Raw genomic sequence first — 22,141 nt, forward strand, 5'->3', positions numbered from 1 at the left:
ATCAATACAGTAAGGTTCAGAGGTGGGACTTTAAGGCAATAATTGGATCACAGGGGTTCTGATTTCATCATGGATCCATGCTCAATCATTTGACAGATTAATCAATCCACTGAGAGCAGGATGGACTAGTGCAAAGTGGGATCTAGTTGGAGGAAGTAGATCACTGGGGATGTGCCCTGGAAGGGTTTATCTTAGGTTTATCTTATCCCCCTCTCACTCCACCCATCTCTCTCCTAAACTGCCATAAGCTGAGAAGTTTATCTTTGCCATGATGTTTTTTGTCTTGGAGCCAGTCAAACATGGATTGAACTTTGGAAACCATGAGCCAAAAACAAAACAAAAAAAACTTTCCTTCCTGAGTTGTTCTTAGAGCCAGAATTCCATGTTGGCAACTTAGCACACCAGGCCTCTGTTAGAGAAAACTAAGATGTTGGTAGGTCTGAGAACCTCTGAAACTTCAATGAAAATCCCATGAGTCTAATAATATGGAGGCAAGCAGGTTATAAATTAGTAAATATAATAAACTACATTATACCAATATGAAGAGCAAGATTTTATGAAGGAGCAGGATAATCAGTTTAGATCAGTGGTTCACAAATGGATATGTACACTCATTAAGTGTAGGAAGAAACAATTAGAATTTTAATTTTATAAGCATTTTTTCTAAATAGAAGTAAATGAAGCTTTGCAAAATGATAACATACAATATATTATATATTTGATAAAATAACATGATATTAGCATTCTCACTCTGTTTACAAGTAAATTCAGGTCAGACTTTAAGGAATCCTATGGAATGTGGGGGCAAAACTGGAATGATTGAGTGATACTTCATTCATTTGCTCTCAATGGACTGTGACTATTGCTTGGGATTAGATTAACTCTAATTAAAATGGGAAAAAGGCTTCAGAACATTACTATGAAGACGCCATGGAATAAAATAATTACACAGCATGAGTAGAAAACAAGAGAAAGAGCACATCTATGCCCAATGTGGGTCTTCATTAGCCACATGAAGAATGATGAACTAATCAACACTAAAAATTTCTATAAAACCAAATTTGAAATGACACTATTAAATTAGGGTTTTGCATCTATTATAATACATATAATATTAATTTTAAGTATTTGATAATGATACTATGTTGTTATTGCAAATAGCAAGGCATTTTAAAAAGCTAAACATACAGAACATGAAGACAAATATCTAAGATTGGTGAATGTCTAAAAAAAAATGAGAATCACAATTCAGTAACCATTGGCAAAAATGTGCATCTTAAATTTGAATTCCCCAATATTTCAGTTATCACAGTCATTATAACAAGTATAAAATAATATGAATTTATAATCAGATATTTGAATTGTTTTATATCACAAAATATTTTAGGAAAATGCTTAAAAATAAGAAAGCACATTTAAGTAAATTAATTACAAAATATTATAAAAGTTGAGGTGAGATTTAAAATACTTTTTCTCAGTATTTGAAAGGAATATTCTTGAAGTTTCCTTAAAATTAACTTTAGGTTTTCTACAAGTATATGCTAATACAATAATGACTTGATTTGTGCTTTATTAGAAAATTACCAAAAAGTACAATACAGCAATTTTTTTTATAAATGGAGACTCTAAAATAAATAAATAATAACATTAATTACATAATTTGTCATGGAATACAAAGACAACTTAAGTATAAATTTAGTAAGAAACAATAACATCAAAAAAATAAGGACATATTTGCATACCTTTCTCCTACAGAGTACATACAAGAGAAAAAAGAATGATTGATGGATGAAACCAAAGAGTTGAAAGATCCATATTCAAGATTTGAAAAATTTCTTATAGGAAATTTAATACAACTTCTTCTTTGATAGATGTGGTCATAGATAAATGCAGTAAATTTCCTGTTTCCAAGATCAGTAGGAGCACAACCCAAACAAGGTATGCATTTTCAAGTCCAGTGGTTTCACCACCACCAAAAAAAAAAAAAAAAAAAATCTACATTTATACAGTAAAATCCCTCAGTGTTGTTTCCATAATTTTTCCTGCAAACAAGCAAATCATTAAGTCTCTTTTTCATATCCTGGTAAATAAATATGATTTCAAGGACATATTTACTTAGTGTAGACAGCATATTCTTTAGTGCCTGTTTTCATTAATTAGAAGTCAATACATATAGCCAATTTCTGAAGAATTATATTTACTTCCTAAAATACAACCAAATTGCAGGACTGATCTTGGAGTGATTCCTTATTTACTTTGATTTACTACATGTATTTAAAAGCTCCAAAATGTATTTTATTATTCCCCTTTTGCTAATAAAGGCTAGTCTCCCCTGAGTAAATTCCAATCTGTGTGCTTCTTCTATAATGAAGAAAAATGTGGTTCATAAAGCAGGTATGCAGCAATTAAGTAAACAACACCCTTGGAATATACAAGAATAGTAAACCTCAAAGACTTCATTTGGCACTTAAAGGGAGCTAGACAACACATTTAGCATAGTATTAGTGTTGCAAAAATTGCAAAGAAGTGGGGCACTTAAGAACAACAGATCAGCAGAACGCCAATGAAACCAATTAGTACAAAATCATAAAGCCCTAATATTCAAAGAGGCTCACACAAACAGAAATCATGAAACAACACATTTACTACATATTTGGGCTTTCCCTATGAAATTAGTGGCCAGGCAAATTTCACTAGTAAATTAGAAATTGATACTAAAGATTCAGATTCTAATAGCATGTTACTAAAATATATTTAATAAAAGTATTCAAAATAATTAATTATTATATGCAACATAGCAATTCATTTTGATTAATTTATGCTATTTAAAATTTATATCAACTTTATTAAACATGCAAAATTATTTCCACTTCACAGGCAAGAATTCCAAAGCAATATTAATTTTTTTTAAAAAAAGCCAAATTTAAACTTAAACCCTGTGCTTGCAAACATCAGGATCTTTTCACTATACTATATCAAAGAAACAACCTCTAAAGGCAGGACACAAAAGTAAAATTACCTTCTGTCATAGATGAATAAATGGATACTAATCATGGGTAATGAAAGATTACAAAAAGAATTAAGTTGCAGGATTGAGACTGGAATTTTAGAATCCCTTACAAGTATACTCTTCAATTAGTGGAACTGGAAAAACTGGATATTCACATGCAAAAAAAAAAAAAAATTGAAATTGGACCTTTTTCTTCCATCATATGCAAAAATCAACACAAAATGGATTGAGGACCTCCAAAAAGTCCTGAAACTCTATTCCTAGAGGAAAATTAGAGGAAAAGTTTCTCAACATTGGTCTTGGCAATATTTTTTTTCTTTTTTGTATACCAAATACTCATGTACCCAATTACCAATAACCTAGATAATGAAAGCAAAATTAAACAATTCAGACTACATCAAACTGAACCTTTTGCACAGCAAAGGAAACAATCAACACAATGAAGACAGCCTATGAATTAGGAGAAACACAACTCAATAGCAAAAATCAAACAAATGTTAAAAAAAAAGGTAAAGTAACTGAATAGACAGTTTTCCAAATATAACCTAAAATGGCCTAAAGGCATATGAAAAGCTTCTCACTGCCACTATTCATCAGAAAGTACATATTAAAACTACAAAGAGATAATAATCACATATCTATTAAGATGGCTATTATAAAAAAAGACTGTTGGCAAGGATATGGGTTAAAGGAAACACTCATACACTGTAGGGAGAATGAAAATCATTGCAGCCATTGTGGAAAATAGTATGGAGGTTCCCAAAAAATAAAAATAAAGACAGACCTATCACATGTTCCAGCAATAATTCTGCTGGGAATCCACTGAAACAAATTCAGCACCTCAGAGAGACATTTGTACTCCATGTTCACTGCAGCATACAGTAGCCAAGACACAGAAACGACTTAAGTTTTCATTGATAGATGAATGAATAAAAAAAATTGTTTACATATATGTATGTATAAAATATAAAATTGTGTATATGTATGTGTGTGTATATATATATATATGTGTGTGTGTGTGTGTATACATGTGGAATACTGCCATTTGTGACAACCTGGATAAATCTGGAGGACACTACACTAAGTGAAATAAGCCAGACTTGGAAAGAAAAGTAGTGCATGATCTCACCTATATAGGGAATCTTTATAAAAAGAAAAAAAAAACTAGTACATGGAAACAGGAAATGAAACTGTAACTACAGGCAGTGAGAGAGAGGCTACAAGACAAAGGATAAAAAGTTGGAGATAAGTAGAATAAATATGTCTAGAGATAGAAGGTAGTACATGAGGACTGTAGTTCTAATGTTTTGCTGTTATGAAGTTACATAAGAGAATAGATTTTAGGTGATCTTACTATGAAAGAAAGAAGAAAGGAAGGAAGGAAGGAAGGAAAGAAGGAAGGAAGGAAGGAAAAGAGAGAAGGAAAAAATAAAAAGGTAAAAATTAACTATTTGAGTTATTGTATATGTTCATTTTCTTGACTATAATAACTACTCCACCAGGTATAATTATACCAAAGCATCATGTTGTACACCTTAAATATATGCATTAAGAAAAAACTTTTCATAATTAAAAACTAACTTACATACAAGAGCAAAGGATAAAATGCTAATAAATTAATTTATATGAAATTGATGCAAGAGCAGTCTCTTACATTAGGTACATCAGGGCACCTGACCTTGAGCAGGTTATTTAATCTCTCTTTATGTCAACTGACTTATTTTAAAAAATGGTGAAAAAAAATAAAACCTACCTGCTAGCATTCTTATAAGGAAGAGATAAGGTAACATATGTAAAGGTTTTAGAAACAATATGGACATCAAAGAAGGTAGCCTGAAATAAATCACCTTCAAATGATCCTCCTCCCTCCTCTCATATCTAACAAAAGTGTAGCACAACAAAATAGGGACATCCAACAGCTAATAGTCACAAAGTAGGGTGCAGGGCAGCAGCTGAGTAGGATGCCACAAGAGAACACCAACAGAGGACAAGGTAGCCATGTTATGAATGACTACATAATAAGATCCCCCAAAGGAAACATAAGTGTGCCCTATGAAGGGACAGCATCTCTAAACCATTTATCTACAATACAAGTGGCCCTGATTGTTGAGAGAGATTTACTAACCAAACCAGATAAGTAAAGGGATATTTGACCCGTTTTTCTAATCTCCCTCATCCTTGCCTTGACTCTGGAGAACACAAAAAGGAAAGGAGGAGTAGATCACTGCCCAGCCCACATGGTACATCCCTCGGCTGTAAATCAGGCTGGGAAAAGGTGAGAAGGTGTACAGGACTGAAGGGAGTGGTGCATAGCATGTACTGGTCTGTACACTTTATGAGCTGTGGAAAACACTAGGATATTGTCGTGATGTGGGAAAGGTCTTTCCAAATAACAGTGTGGTTAAATTTGGTCAAGTTGAATTTCTAAAGCCTTTGGAATAAAGTACAAACACTTCCACTGTCTCCAAGGACCTACATGAACGTAACTCTCCAGCCCTATCTCAATCTCTCTCTCTCTCTCTCTCTCTCTCTCTCTCTCTCTCTCTCTCTCTCTCTCTCTCTCTCCAATATAGCAATATGATATGCATACTCACCGCTCACCAATCTGTGCTGGAATCACTCTTCTCTAATAGCTCCCTACTTCTGGCCAACTTCTACTCCACACTGAGAACAAGGGCCATGACCACCTTCCTCATCGGTGAACACATGAGGAAAGCCATCAGAAATTAAACATAATAACAAGGATTCACAGCAACAATGTCCTTAGTGGGACACAGGGATAAAAGGCATCAGCAAACACAGTTGGCAGAAAAGCTTTCAGGTGTTTAATGGCAAATAGCCACTTGCATGTAATACCCTAATTCTTCCATTCACAGGTATGAAATGTCATATGTGTGTATGTGTATGTGTGTGTGTTTGCATGCTGTGTCTTTGTAATGTATGAAACTATTCACAGTAAGTTTTCATTTGGTTTAATAGTTATAGTTGAAGGATGTGAATATGTCAAAAAAGCTGTGCAACAAGAAATTACCTGATAAAAAATCTGTTTTAAAGTTTTATTTGTGCATATGTGAATGTCTTATAGGGGCAATTAGCTGTAACACCCTTAATACATGGACTCTCAGTACTTTTCTAGCCCCCTCTCCCACAATATTCCCGAGAGCATCTATGAACTTTTTTATATTTCATCAAACTTAGCAAGCCCTTACTGTTTGTCCTCCTCAGCTATCTATTTTTTTCCCTAGAAATCTTTGCAATGTCTAGATCTTCTGCCCACATTCCCTCAGCTACCATATTCATCCATATATGCTTCAATAAAGGACTTATCACACTGTTTTAAAATTAATGATTTTTCTTAGCTGTCGCCCACTATACTAGGAACAACCTTAGGGCAAGTCCTGGTTATACTTAGATATTTCAGCTCCCAACACTGTGACTGTGTGTGTGTGTGTGTGTGTGTGTGTGTGTGTAAAGTCTTGTTGAAATAGACAAATATAGTCATGTCTTCTAGGAGACCAGATCTCAGGAAAACAAAAAAGACATGTAAAGATTTTTATAATCCAGTGTGCAACGTCATAAAAAGCAGAATCATTGTGAAGTGGAGCATTAGGAAAAGAAGGTTTGACTATTTGGAGTCACCTAAAAAGACATTAGAGAAAATAAAATTTGAGCTTGGCCATGAATACAAAAAAAGATCTCCAGTTGGTGAAGGAGGGAGGGAAGTACAACAGCAACCGGGAAAACACATACAAGGCCAGAGCTGTTAAGGATAATGGCCTGTTTGGAGAACAGTGAGAAGTTCAATGCAATCTTTAAAAATAAAAGCCTCATTGAGAGTTATAATGCCTTATAACTGTTGCCCTCTGTCTCCCCTCCTTTCCTCAACCATGCTGCTTAAAAATGCTGCCTCCACACTTTCTCCACTTCCTCACCTCCCACATGCCTCCACCCACTGCAATCTGGTTGCTTTTACCACCACCAGCAAACACCTCCTTGTTCTTAATCTATTGACACATTTAAACATTTTTCTTGGCTTTACCATAATATAGGACATGGTTATTTTCTCCCTGCTTTTGCAATGCTCTCCTGTATTGACATTCCCAAACCACACTTTCCTGGTGTTTCAGCAACCAAGATGAGATTGTTCCTCCTCCTGTGGAGGAACTATGGGATCTTAGCCTTTCCCCTGCCTGTCAACTATCTATATGGAGTGATGTCTCCTGGACAATATATGAGAGTAAAATATAAAATCCATTATTCACCCAAGAGACAGGCTCCAGAATTGCAACCCAGAAAAGAAAAATTTCTGCAACTTTTATTTCCAGAAATCATAGTTGTTTTTCATGTAGTTTATGCAAAGTACAGGAAGGGTTTTAGGGAATTCTACTCTGTCCTTAGGAGACCAAGAGAGCTAAGAATGGATGCGCTAGGTCTCCACAATCCTTTTTCCCCTAGAAAGGTAATAAATAATGTTAGACTCTTTAACCTGCCTCTTTCCTGAAACTGTTACCCCACTTCCCAGGCAAGGTTTAACTGTGGGCAAATATTGCAGGTTCATGCATTATCAAATGAGCCATATGACCTTCAGTGTACAGAATCCAATTTTGGTAAAGAACTGTGATACAAGTATCGGACTAGTACTCATCATCGCATGTGATAAGGAATGAAGTATGGCAGTCTCTGACTTTTGTTAAGGATCAAAAGTGCAGTCTAGTTCCATGAAGGAAGCCACACTTCATTTTGTGAGACTCTCACTATTTCTCTCTCATAGTGTCCTCTGCAATCTTTTAAATATTTTTTATGTTGTTTAAATACTGGCATTCTAGACTATCTACAAAAGTACAGGGCCAATTCTACTCCAATCTCTTTCCTTCTACAATTTAATGTATACTTAAGTTTCAACAACCATCAAATGACTTCCAACCATTTGAAACCCCTCTTCTGAACTCCAGATCCACTCTGCTACCTTGACACTCTAACTAAATAGATCTTCGTTCATTATGTCCAAGAACCCAAAAATCCATCCCCTAGGCAGCAAAGCAAAAGTAAACAAATATTTTACTTCTGTATCCCATGTCAATGTGAATGGTACCACCATCTGCCCAATCACTCATGCCCTCATTCTGTATTTCTACCTACCCTTGTAACCAAAAGATCACCAAGTTTTGTCAATAAACAACAAACAGATCTTTCAAATCATTTGGGGTCTTTATGTCTTCTGTTCCTCTACCCTGATCCAGTCCATAATTCTCTCTTATATGAACAACAACAACTTTCTGGCTTGTTTATACATTATGGGATTGCAGAAAAATCTATACATGCCCTCGAGCTTCCACCTAATCCCCCAACGATCTTATACTAGATTTTTTCTTCACTTAAAATAAAGTCAATGCTTAAATGATTAAAATGCAGACTATCATGCCCATAATTTGCAATTATAAGTCCATAGATCTTATAATGATCCCAGAAACATCCAATTTAATACATACTTCAATGCAGGTGTATATAAATTACATTTTGAGAAATATTTTTAAAATTTTCTAATATTTGCTGAGTGAATGAATGTCCTTTAAGTCTAATTCCTAACCTTCCATAAATACTAATAACCATCCAGTAAGAGACTTCAATGTGCTAATTTTAAAATGGGTAAACATTATTACTTTACTTCTCACATACAGTGTTGGCCATGTTTGTAGCATGTTTCATTAAGTGATGACATTTACAAATGACGATCTCTGATAAAGTGTAACAGATGAATCCAGTATCAATTTTCAACCAGATATTAACATCTAATAATTCTCCAACTCTCTATGATATTAACTACTGAATTATGCAACATCCCAATGGTTTCTGAGCATGCTAAGAGATAATTCTATGTTTACAGAGGAAGAAAAGTATTAACCTAGTGAATCAATATAATCAATAAACCAAAGTCACACTTACTTGACTGCCTGTTTCTTAAGAGCTTAAAAATAAACCCTGGATCAGCAGTTTCAATATTTCTTTGCAGTTTCCACTGTTCATGCTCTAACCCTAACACTTAGCAACACTCAACCATTTCGGCTGAGGTATAATAATTGCTTGCTGTACCAATTACTCCTGAAGAATATGCACATACAGTAAAAATAATCCCCAATATAGGAAAGTACATCCTATATAAAAACCAGAAGAAGAAAAAAAAAACAAAAAAAAGAGTTAGTTAGAAATTGCTATAATGCAGACGCCTACTATAAACTTTGTCAGTTGTCAGCTACTAGTGCATTCCAACATTTAATTACCTTCTTACTCATGAATTTTTAAAATGTTAAAATAAAAGATTTTTAACTTAATTGCAGACACTGTAATTAGAATCGTTAATTATAATTTAGATCTACAACTTTCTTTGGACAATTACACTCCTTAATGATTCTGAAATATCCGTGTGTGTACGCGCGCGTGCGTGTGTTCCTTTGTTTCTTAATTCTTTTTGCTATGCTGCTTTTTCCTCTCAGGCTACTGCCACAACAAATTTGCATCACTGACCTGAACAGGAGAAGTTAGGGGTGTAGATTTTGCTACTGAACAGAAATAAAAGTGCACAGAAGTGAGAGTACACTGCACAGAAATAAGTATGTATCAACTAAGCAATTAGAAGTGAGCTTAAATGTATCCTTTTTTATTCCTCATTAACAACTTGCTTCTATAAGACATTATTAGTTATATATCTCCATATTCTCTCTCACTTGTAAGTAATAATACAGGTGTGATTTCACTTCCCATCAGGATCATCTTTCTATTTAGATTGTCACAGGCAACAGTGTATACTGAACCAATTCAAACTTTTCCTTATTATTTATCTTACTTTCCTGAAAAAGTGTAATCAAGATTAAAAGCAATTCTTTTGGTCATAATGAAAATCATTTCTCTTTGTAAAATGTTTAAATCAAGCTCCATCTTCCTTAGTAGACTTACATTGCAAGTATGTGAGTGCAAGCCTGTATGTATGTGTGTTCCTTGTGTAAATATGTTTTTCCTCATTCATTTTCCCCAGTTTCAACTTTCTTCTCTAGATTTAGACAATATCAAATAGAAGCTATTAAATAACCAAATTATCTCCTGATCCTCACTCTGCATCCTCCCTACATCACACATAATTACATATAGTAACGATCCTGCATTGCCTCACAACTCCAAATCCACCCTCCTTTACCTTTCTTTGTGATACAGGAGTTGAATCTGTCAACATTACTCCCTTGCCAGCACATGCAGTGTCTGGCTTTGTCAACAGAAGGTTGCTGAAGGGTTATTCCATCATCATATCAAGGGAAGGGTGCTTCTCTTTCTAGTTCTCTTCTCGGGTCAGGTCCACTCTATTTGCACAATTGCAAAGAATTGGCATGCTTTGAGTTTTAGTCACTAGGCAGGCTATTCCTAGAGACCAGATTCAACAAGTATGCTCACACTCTTCACCAACAGCAGCTGCACATTCCTGTTACTGTGGTACCCTCTGGACCGAATTCACTGGCCTTGGGGGAAACTGCTCTCTCCCAAGAACCTAGTTCAAACCTGATTCATGATGCTGCAAACCCAGAGGTGGATGCTGCTTATGTATTTTGTAATTCTATATTGCTTCTTATTCATTTATTTTTACTTTTGTGGTTATAGGGATTGAACTCAGGGGCACTTTATCACTGAGTTACATGCCCAACACTTTTTAAATTTATTTTGAGATGCGGTCTCACTAAATTGCCAAGGGTGGGCTGGAACCTTGCAGTTCTCCTCCCTCAGTCACACAAATTACTGGGATTAAGTGAATATGCCACCACACCTGGCTATTTCTTCTTTTATTGAGTCTCCTTTTAATCTTTTCACATTTAACCATCTGTTACTAGTTAATGATTCTTTATTTTGGATTTTCTCTGTTCAAATTCCTGTTGTAGATTCTATCCTCTACATGGGCCCTAATGATACAGTCCATACCCATTTGTGCTTTTGAGAGCATCTTGCTCCAAAACAATTATTGGTAAAACAGAGAAAACAAGGTGAACAAAGATGGAAATGAAGTAGGAAATCTGACATGACCAAAGAAATTTTACAGGAGTGTTTCACAGCAGATACAACTCTTGTATCACAGAGAAAGGGAAATGTATCATTAGGGGAAATGTCTAGGGCCTTCAAACCTTTTAAGAACTAGGTTGATTTTGAATATGTATTTCATTTTGAAGAATATTTCTTTATATAGGTACACACACACACACACACACACACACACACACACTGCTTGCACTCCAAAACATGTATTCTAAAATATACAAAGAAAACTAAAAAAAATCAAAACAATTGATTTATTTTAATGTTATCAACTGCCATTCCACTAAACTTAATTAATATATAATTAGGAGAGTGAGCATACTGAAATACTTAACACACACACACACACACACACACACACACACACACACATATATATATATATTCTTGTTGTTGTTGTTGTAAGGACCCCAAAATGATGAAGTGCATTATCATCCTATTAAGATTTTTTAAAGTTTGGGGTTCAATCCACTGATGAGATCAAAGTATCTTGAATTAAATTCATATGAGAAGTTACTTTAAGTTTGTTCTGCTACAAATAATACCATACCTAACGCGAGTTATAAATCTTCAAATGTGTATTAGTGGTTCCAAAATAAGATCAAAACAAAGAAAGGTAGAGGATTAGTCTAATGCATTATCACTAATAGGGAAAAATGTTTCTATTCCTTTTGCCAAAAATATGTGATCTGAATTTTTCTAAAATCCTTAAATACCAAACATGTCTCGTTAGATGTGTATGTTTATTTGTTTATATTTTAGGTAAAATTATTCACTTTGTGAATAAAAAATCATCAATGCAGTAACAGTTACCAGTAATATTCACAACACACACAAAAAGCTACAACATTGTAAACTTAACTGATATTTTAAGATATTTTATCATCTGCCTTTCTGTTTTAGCTAACAATGAGACACCAAAATTAACCACATAAATGTCACATTTATATAATATTCTGATAATTTTTCAATGTAGTGTTTGATAAAACTTTGAATCTTCACACTTGATTCTACCTGGAGATTAGCTGTTTATTCTCACTGTATTTTTAATATTTGGAAGCATTTATAAGATTAATTTATAGCCAACCAATAAAATTTTGAATACATGTGGTTGCTTAATATGTCTTTGTCATTATTCCAAGGTCCTATCCACTTAAACTGACCTATGGAAAAGTGCAGATTAATATTTCAGGTCAGGGGCCAGGTGTGTAGCTCAGTAACAGAGCACTTGGCAAGCATGGAAATTTTTTTAAAAAGGAAAAAAATTCTCAAGTCAAAATGTAAAATCAGGCAAGAGAGAGGGGAAGGTCTGTTGAACAGGGTTTTATTGGTTTAGGTTTTTTCCCTGGTGTTCCAAAAGGGTGCCTAAGACCCAGAACTGTGGTAAGAGGGTGGGGGGGGTGCTTAAATCTTCACATTCTAAATTTGGAACAATTTCAAATACTTGACAGTGTTTGTTATCCTCCACCTCCTCAAAAGTGAGGATCACTCCTTTACCAATAGCACCTCACATTTCAGCCACCCAGTTCCATTTAAGAAAAGAATTGTGACATCAGATAGTGAGTGATTCTGATGGAAGAAGCAAATTTTTTTAATGATAAAAGTGGCTTTTCTGCTCTCTAATGGAAAGGCAGGAATTTCTGATAAATTGACTAATAATATTTATGAGTATCTGCACAAAAGAAAACAAAAAGGAAAATCTTCCACTTTTTTTTCTTTATCTGGATGGAAAATACTCAAACTTGTCAACTTTCCCCCTCAGTTATCAGAGAGAGGGCAGAAATTGGGGAGACATGACACAGTGGGTTTTGGCTGGGTTAAAAAATTGACAAGGGCATCTCCTTTCATTCTCATTCCCTGGATCATAAGGAAAATGGTTCCTAAAGAAGCACTAGGTCCCACAGTGAACGAACCCAGAGGTGTGAATGAATTTGTGAGCCACACGATTGCCAGGGAGGAAGCACAGAACAAGAGACAGGTACATCAGGGGAATGCAAAGGCAAGCAGGTGTCAGCCACAGGATGTAGCACAATCTAACAACAAGGTACCAACGAATAAAATATTATTTCAACAAAATTTCTATTAAATAGCACTATAGGTAACAGTAGAAATGGCAAACTGGTTATTGAAATTTCATCCATAATTGGTAATTTATCTTGAGTGATCCCTAGTCCACCAGTTTCTAACACTCTAGACCAATGTCCCCCTCCTATCAATTTTATTATAAAGAAAAATAAGTAAAGGCCAGTAACATAGACTCCAAGAATAGCAACTTCTAGTTTCTTCTAGATTGATTTACATGTGCCTACTATGTATGTAGACTGTATGACAGGCACTCACCTAGCTCAGTGCCCGTTGGAAGTTTTTCTTGTATATCACTGACCATGATCACATCCTCTAAGAAGCAATTTTCTGTGAAGTTGTACAGACTCACAAAACTGCAAGCACTTGCCTTCATAGCAGAAAACTATTCTCAGTAATATGATTTTTTAAAAAAGTAATTGTTTACAACACAGTATCTAGGTGGACAAACTTTGAAAATAATATATATGTATATATATATATATATATATATATATATATATATATAGAGAGAGAGAGAGAGAGAGAGAGAGAAAGAGAGAGAGAGAGAGAGAGAGAGAGCACTAATCTGAACATTCAAGCTGATACTGTGCTCCATAGTACCAACAATTAATACCCTTATCTCTCTGTGTTTTGGGACAAATTACATGGACTTGGGACAAATATATAATTATATAATAATAAAACACTTTCTATCCTAAATTACCCAGCACTACCCACCATGTAAAGAAAAAAATACTATTTAATAAAAAAAACTCACCATATCTGTATCTGAGACAGGGCCAAAACTGGTCACGTAGATATTAGTGAAGACTTCAGTAATACTGTCTAATATAGGAAAAAGAGATTGAATACAGATTTTATATAGTGACAACAATAGCAGAGAGAAGGAGTCAAGTACAGCATGATATGGTTAGAAAGACAGGTGATAAATTTACAAATAACTACTTTTTAATTTCTCTTCAATTTTCACAACCAATAAAAAGCTATATCTAGAAGTAATCTGACATTCTTACTGAGAAAATATACCTAACTAGAACTTTCCTTTTTAAAATTATATTGCTCTGTATGAAGAGCTTCTTAGCAACCACTGAAGTAAATTAGTTAAAATAAACATACTAGTGGTACTGACAATAAAAAATGCTATTATTTGACATATTTCTAAATTTGATCTTTAAATATATCAACTGTTATTTCATGATGGTAAGATTTACACTTTGTAAATCATTATATTTTTTTCCATAAAGCACAAAAACAAACTGTTAATCATAGCAAACATAATTCATATTAATATAAAAAGCTGTATTATTCAGTAATATAAAATAAAAGCAAATAACTTTCATTAATCACAATGGATTACTTCCAAACAAGTTTACCATTAAATGTATTTAAGACTGCCAGAAATGCTGTATTGAATTGCATTCGATTCTAAAATTATGTAACTTATTAACTGTAACAAAATTAACTGAATTGCTCAATTGATCAGATGATTTAGATCTTTGATTTTAAATAAAGCCAAATAACAAAGGGAAAAGGTTCAAAGAAAGAACTTAAAACAAAAAACCTTTCATTTTTCTTGTATGAAGGAAAGCTACATTGTTCATTTCTACCATCAGAAACCGAATGCCTCATCTTCTGTTGAACTTGTAATTTCACGCAAACAATATTAGAAAATATTTTTCATATTGTACTGAAATGTATAGCCATTTAGAGACCAAATTTTATCTGTATGTTGAGTTAAACAAAAATTTAAAAACTAAAATCAATTTTTAAAATACTTTGCTGACTACCTACCACATATTCTTCATAGGACTAGAAATATGACAATCTGCATGAAAAAGCTATGTGATAGATTCTTGGTCATCATCTCTACCCATGTGTACAACGATGAACCCAAACGTTAACAAATGTGCCCAATGACCCACAGCTTAGTAAAGTAGAGAGAGCCAGGTTTTAGAACCCAGCAATCTGTCTCCTCAGTCCTCAGGCTAAAACAAAGCATTACAACACTGTCACGGATAAACACAAAACTAAATGTAGCTTCTTATTAACTACATATTTCTAACCATCACAATACCATCTGCCAAAAGTACCTAGTATGCCAATAAATCTGTTTATTTAACTTTATTTCATATACTATTTTTAGCCTAAATCTGTATTTGTGAAATTTTATTATAGAATCCCTTTAAAATACATATTTGTAAAGTTATTCTCAGCTACCACCTACCCCAAACACCTGCACAGAGTCAGTTTTCTGGGTACACAATGTGTGCTATCCTATAGAAACACTGTCCAAAAGAGTACCAGGTTTGGTTTAATGTCCTGCTTTGGCTCCCTTCAAATTCTTTTTATTTTTTAACAAAGTTCTCATGTTTTTATTTTGAATTGGACCTCACAAATTATGTTGCTAGTTCTGGACATAAATTATATATGAGATTAGAAAGAAATTATGAACATAAAGTTCAAATTTGGGTTTATCTTTTATCTTTTTTATACCAAATCAATCAAGCTAGAGTGTTTATTCAGTAAACAATTGAATAAAACTTTAGTCATTACAGATATTAATTTTAAATGTTCCAGAGAAAAGAAATTAAAATGTTAAGGAAGTTTTCACCCTAAAATAATCAACAGAATTATTTTCTTTAGTCTGAGTAGTAAAGTTAAAGGGGAGAGATGATCAAAATTGTGTGGCTGTGCCGATACTGAGGATGCGAATAACATTCACTATGTGCCAAATAGAAAGCAAAGGATGAGAGGGCATTGTCAATACCTAGTGGCCACCTTGAGGTGTCAGCTAAGAAGTGGAGAAAGAAATAAGATTAGCCTTGAAGATCTGAATAAGAGAAACATCTAAAGATGCAAAATATAGATACACAACATTAACTTAAGGAAATAAATTATTCCAAAGTTTACTGACATCATATATACAGCTAAAAATATATCACTGGAAGGGATAGTCTCCCACCATCCAGGTTCAGAAGAAGAAATATCAGCAAGGCAATCACTGATCATGAATATCCTATAGCTGTCAGAGCTTGAGAAAGGAGAAATCTCACTACCAGGGGGTTTGTTTCAAAGTTGTCTGTTTCAAAGACAATCTGTCTCTGTTTCAAAGTTCAATCTTTGATTTTGATTTGGCTTTAGGCAAGAAGAGGGAGGAGAAGGAGTTAGAGATGACCTCCTATGAATTTATGCTATGTGTAGGTCTTGTGACACTCATTTGTCCGTCTGTAGTATTTTCTGGTTATGTTTTGTTTTCTCATGTTGATTTAGAATACAGTGCAATTGCACCACTAATATGTTACTATATTCTGATTTGTGGTACACATGTATGTAAAAAAGTAAACAAAGAAACTCGTCAGGTTAGCAACCTTGATGGTTCTGCCTTTTAGGAGCCAGGAGTTGCCCTCTTAAGCCCTGACCACTCTTGTACAGATCACACTAGGGCAGACCTGACTCAGAGCCTTTACACTGGCCATTATCTTTTCTTTGTAAATATTAGTTAATTGATTCTCCATCTTTAATTCTCAATTTAAATGTTTTCTCATTAGAGCAGGGGTTCACTATCCTGCTGTCCAATATAAGAATTCTAATCCCATTTTCTATCTTTGACACTCTATTTTTATAGAACTCTTTTGAACTTGCCAATATATTCATGCCTAAGTATATCTTTCACTTGACTTTTGTTTTGTGTTTGTCACATCTCCTCAAACAGGATCCACGGTCCCTACAGGACAGGTACTGTGTCATTTCCTTTTATCTTCATGTTACAAGTGCTTACTATATGGTTTGTCATGTATTAGGTGTTATATATTTGAATAAGCAAATCACTTTCCATTATAATTCTTGTAGAATATCTATCTTCTCCTAAAGTATTCCATGAACTTTGAAAATGGTCATGCATAATTCTCACTACTCATAAGGAAAAGACAATTATTTGTGAAGGCAGAGCCCCAAACTTTTCATTGATAAAGGCAGGTTGAAAATTTAGGTAATAGATTCCCAGTGAAATAACAAGACAAAAATTTGATTCTAATCAATTTTGGCAAAACCTTACCATTTGATGAAGATGGTTGCTGAATAAATCATATTATTGTCTGTACTTTTTTGAATGTCTGTGATATTTCACAGAAAAAAAAGTCCCTGAAGGATATCCAAAATCAATATATGAATAATTTCAAGAAAGGTTCAAATTAATTCATGAAAAACTGTTCCTCACTGAGTAAGGCAGCATACAGTAACAAATAAAGCTTCCTTACAAAATCCTCTGCAAAACTATGAAAGAACGAATATTTTTTATTCCACAAGATTCACTTGAGCTAGACCTTTGGGGATAAAAAGCAAGTGAGACAAAAATCTCTGCCTGTGAAGAATTCACAACATAACAGGCAAAAATCATTAAAGAATAAAGTCCAGCAATATGTGCTATAACTAAAAAGATAGTATATAGATGCTCAGGGAAGCAGCTTGGAGAAAGACATCTAGGTAATTGTTAGCCTTCTGTTTTTTTCAAGGGTGGTAAACATCTCCTGGGTCAATAAAGTGCCCAGAAGATATTCCAGACTGGGAAGTCCCTATGAGCAAAGGGCAAGTCACACAAACAGCCATGTCTAGCTCATGAACATAGTTACCCTGGGCAGCAGAGGGAATGATCAGGTTAAAAAGAAAGGTAGAAGTTGTGTCAAAAAAGACCAATGTGCCACAGTGATGAGAAAATCGTCACTATCTTTGTGGAAATGTGATTCCCTGGGGGACTATGAATTGGAGAGTACTGTACATGTTGTTGGAAATGCTACATTACATTTATTACAGTGGGCAAGCTGAGTCAAAGGAAACTGAGGACAGTATATTCCTGTGTGGAAGGAATGTAACTATTAAGACAAAAGCAAAAAAGTAAAATAAAATAGGAACAGATAAAATAAAAGGAAAACCTTGTTAGATTTTAAAAGTGATATTATTGAAATAGACCATTTTGTTGAACTATTATGGAATTTGAGAGGCTGAAAATGAGCAATTTTAGAGAATAAAACAAATGAAAGAGGATTGGAATGTGAATGGTTGATAAGGACAAGAAGAGAACAAGTAGAAAATATGCTTTTTAAAAGCTTGTCAAGAAAGATTTTTGATGAACTCAAAATAGTTGAACTGAATTGGTAATGTAATATACAATGGCAATTGAATTTTCCAAACAAAAATTTATAACATTTGTTAAGAACAAAATCATGCCTTTCATAAATGATTCATGGACATTTGATACATGCATTTTCTTTGCACCAAGTCTCCTTTCTTTCCTTTCCCAAAACACATTTTTCCTTTATTTTCTCTAGATCCCTATAATAGTATATACAATGTTAGAAATGGAATCATAAAAATATTTCTGAGAAATTCTGCATGCATCAAAAATAGCTGTTGATCTGTTGTTTTATCTAACAAGTAGCTCTGTTATTATAGGAATGGAAAATACTTTCTCTAGAAAAATCCTATCTCCTCCACTTCAATGACATGGTATCCAGTAGAACTATAATATAAATCATATGCAATTGAATGAAATAGTTTCTAAGCACAAAATCATCTGCATATTAGAAGAAAGAAAATGAACTTCTTTACTTGACAATAAATTTTAGTATGTTAAGCAATCTTCAATAATTATGTGAATTAGCAAGAAAAAGGGAAAGCTTTCATTTATTGTTTTTTGTGTGTTTTGTTTCTTTTTTTTTTTTAGATTTATGTTCACAGGAATACATTTAGTATAGCACTTCCCAAAATAAGCTAACCACATAGATGGGAAGGAAACTATCTGAGTCTCCAAATCCCCACATGTGATCTGAGATGCCTATGTGTGGTTCCTATGTATTCATTTGATATTGAAAATGTAGCATAGTGTTCTTTATTCACAGTATTAATCCTTAGAATTTTCCTTGGATGAATTCTGAAACTATAACTTTCTATGGCTAACCTCTCTCACTCCTGTCTCTAACCTTTAGTCTTATTTTCTTAGAGAGTCTAAGAGGGTCTGGCAATGTGGCTCAGTGATAGAGCACTTACCCAGCATGCACAGGCCCTGGGTTTGATCTCCATCACCTTAAAAAAAAATAGTAGATCTAAATAGCTACTGAGAAGTGAGAAGAAGGTTGAACCTTGTCTACTGATTGAAAGATATTAAAGTTATAATATTACAATCAGTGCTAAGATGGAATGAGAATTTTTTTTTTTTTTACCACTGGAAAGGCTAACCAGTTTTGTTGTTTCCATTGATTCATCATGGTTGGCTATACAGTTTTCAACACAATTGAATATAGCCATGGTTTCTTGTTATTGCTGTTTTAACCTCTTCAATGAGGTCCAACCTTTTCCTTCTACTTTTAAATGTAACCATTTATTAATCATGTTTACTATTTGCTGTTTATAGCTACTAATATAGTAGACACAAGGCAGATGTGGTCACTTAAATCAAATTTGAATTAATTAAAATTAAATAAAATTTTAAAATCAGTTCCTAACTCTCACTATCCACATTTAATCCATATATAGTTACAGCTACCATATTGGAAAGCTCAATTGGACATATTTACTACTGTAGAAAATTCCATTACATAGTATTAGTTTATATTCTCCCACTAAAAGCCAAGTTACATGAAGGCAGAGTTTTTTGTTTTTTGTTTTTTTGTTTTTTGGGTTTTTTTTTTTTTTTTCCTCAGGAAAGCAAAACCACAGCACAAAATGATCCTTGACATTGTGTATGTTCTTAGTAAATCCTTGTTGAATACATCAGTAAATATATTTTACTCTGAGTTCACAGTTATTTAAAGTAGACATAGCCACTGCTGCAAATAAATTATGCAAAAATCAAATGAATAAACACTGCATACATAGTATATGCTACAAGAGCACATTACAAATGAAAACTCCTCTCAGAGACACTTTTTTCACAGGACACCAAAATCTATTGATTTTATTCTAACATTACTGATTGCTCCTATGAATCATTCACTCCTGTCCCTTCAACCTGTTAATATTGGAATGTCACAAATCTCAGGTCTTTATTTACCCTCACCTCTTTTATGATTTATTTCACTTACTCAAGAACTCTTTATTTTCTAGTTTCAGTATGGAATTTTCTTCTGAAATCTGGACATCTATACCCAATTGTCTTCTAAAATCTCCATATGGCTGTCTGTTACACTTTCTAAACACATCAAGTCTCAAAAAAAAAAAAAAAACTAAGTTTTCTCCTTGAAATCAAATGCATTTCTATCTTCCCCACTTTGGTGGTTATTCTACTCTTCCTACTGCAGATTTTAGTTTTATCTACAAAATTTGTTTTTTTCTTTTCAAAATTAAATCTACATAATACGAAATTCACCCTTTTAAAATGTACATTCAGGGAATTTTAGCATATCACAAAGTTGTGCAACATCATTATTATCTAAATTTAGGACCTTTGTACCACCAGAGAAAACTGTACCCATTACTAGTCATTCTTTATTCTTCTATCTCCCAGGGTCTGGCAACTACTAATTAAGTTTGTGTCTCTATGTATTTGTCTATTTTTTAAATTTCATTATAAATAGAATCCCTTCAATTCCTCATTTTAGAATTTTTTAATCATGAATGTATACTGGATTTTGTCTAATAATTTTTCTGAATCTAGTTAGATGACCATGAACCATTTACCCTTTATTCTGTTAACATGGTATGTTAAATCAGTTGGTTGTCATGTGTAAAGCAACTCTGCACCCTGAAATCAATCCCATTTGATTTGGGGTGTAATTTTTGCATGCCATTAGATGTGATTTGGTAGTATTTTGTTATGTATCATTTTCCTTTAGTCATAAGAGATATTGATCAGCAGTTTATTGAGATTTGTCTGCTAGTTGTAGTACAGGGGTAAAATTGGACTAATGAAAAGAGTTGGGAAGTGTTCTCTCCACTTCTGTTTTTTAGAAAAGTTTGTAAAGGATCAATGTTAATTCTTCAAATATTTGGTTAAATTCATGAATGAAGGCATTTGGGTGTTGCTTTTTGGGAAAGTGTTTTGTCATTAATTCAATCTCAATAGATTCAATAGATTTGTGAAAATCTATTCAAGTTTTCTGTTTTGTTTTGTGCTTTTTTTTTCAGCTAGCATTAGGAGTTTGTGTCTTTCTAAGAATTTGTCTTTATGTAAGTAATGAATTTGTTATCCTACAAATGCTCATAATTGTACTTACAGTAAGAGCAGTATTTATGCTCTTTGATTTAGTGACTTGAAGTCTTTTTTTTCTTGGTAACTTAGCTAAATGTCTGTCGCTTATGTTGATATTGTCAAAGAAACAAATTTTGATTTATTGGATTTTCCTATTGTTTTATACTTTCTATCTCATTGCTTTTCTTTCTAATATCTGTTATTTCTGTTTTCTCCTTCTCTAGGTTTTCCAGCATGACAAATTTTGATTCATTAATTGAGATGCTTCACTTTCTTTAATATAAGCATTTAGAACTATAAATTCCACTCCAGGCACTCCTATAGATATATCCGAAAAGTTTTCTACGCAGTGACTTAATTTTCATTCATCCCAAGACATTTGAAATTCTGCTTATGATTTATTACTTGAGTCACTGTTTCATGAGTATACTTTAAAAGTACACATATTTGTTAATTCCTAAAATTTCATTTTGTTTTTGATTTTTTAACTTTAATCCTTTCTGATTAAAGAACATATATTTTATGATTTTAATATTAAACTTATGGAACTTGAGTTTGTATCTAATATATAATCTATCCTGGAGAATGTTCCATGTGTACTTGAAAAGAATATGTATTCTGATATCCTTGATGAAGTGGTCCATATTCCTATAAATCTATGAGGTTTAGTTGATTTACAGTGTTTTTCAAGACCTATTTTCATATTGATTTTCTAGTTGTTTTATCACTAATAAATGTGTGTTATTAAAGATTTCAAAGGTTATTATTGAAACATCTATTTCTCAATATATTTT

The 22,141-nt window shown here is 33.4% G+C and overlaps 1 protein-coding gene across 3 annotated transcripts in view; it reads right to left on the reverse strand.

The window, feature by feature from the left end:
- Gabra2 (gamma-aminobutyric acid type A receptor subunit alpha2) overlaps window positions 1-22,141 on the reverse strand; it is a 126,636-nt gene that overhangs the window by 58,322 nt on the left and 46,173 nt on the right. For 2 of the 3 annotated variants that reach the window (XM_076864133.1, XM_076864132.1), the window contains exon 3: window positions 13,923-13,990. The exons of the other annotated variant lie outside the window; for it this stretch is intronic. In XM_076864133.1, the coding sequence (XP_076720248.1) occupies window positions 13,923-13,990 (68 nt within the window). The remainder of the gene's footprint in view (window positions 1-13,922; window positions 13,991-22,141) is intronic. 3 annotated transcript variants of the gene reach the window in all.

Source organism: Callospermophilus lateralis, chromosome 8 (assembly GCF_048772815.1).
Source record: "Callospermophilus lateralis isolate mCalLat2 chromosome 8, mCalLat2.hap1, whole genome shotgun sequence".
NCBI lineage: Eukaryota > Metazoa > Chordata > Mammalia > Rodentia > Sciuridae > Callospermophilus > Callospermophilus lateralis.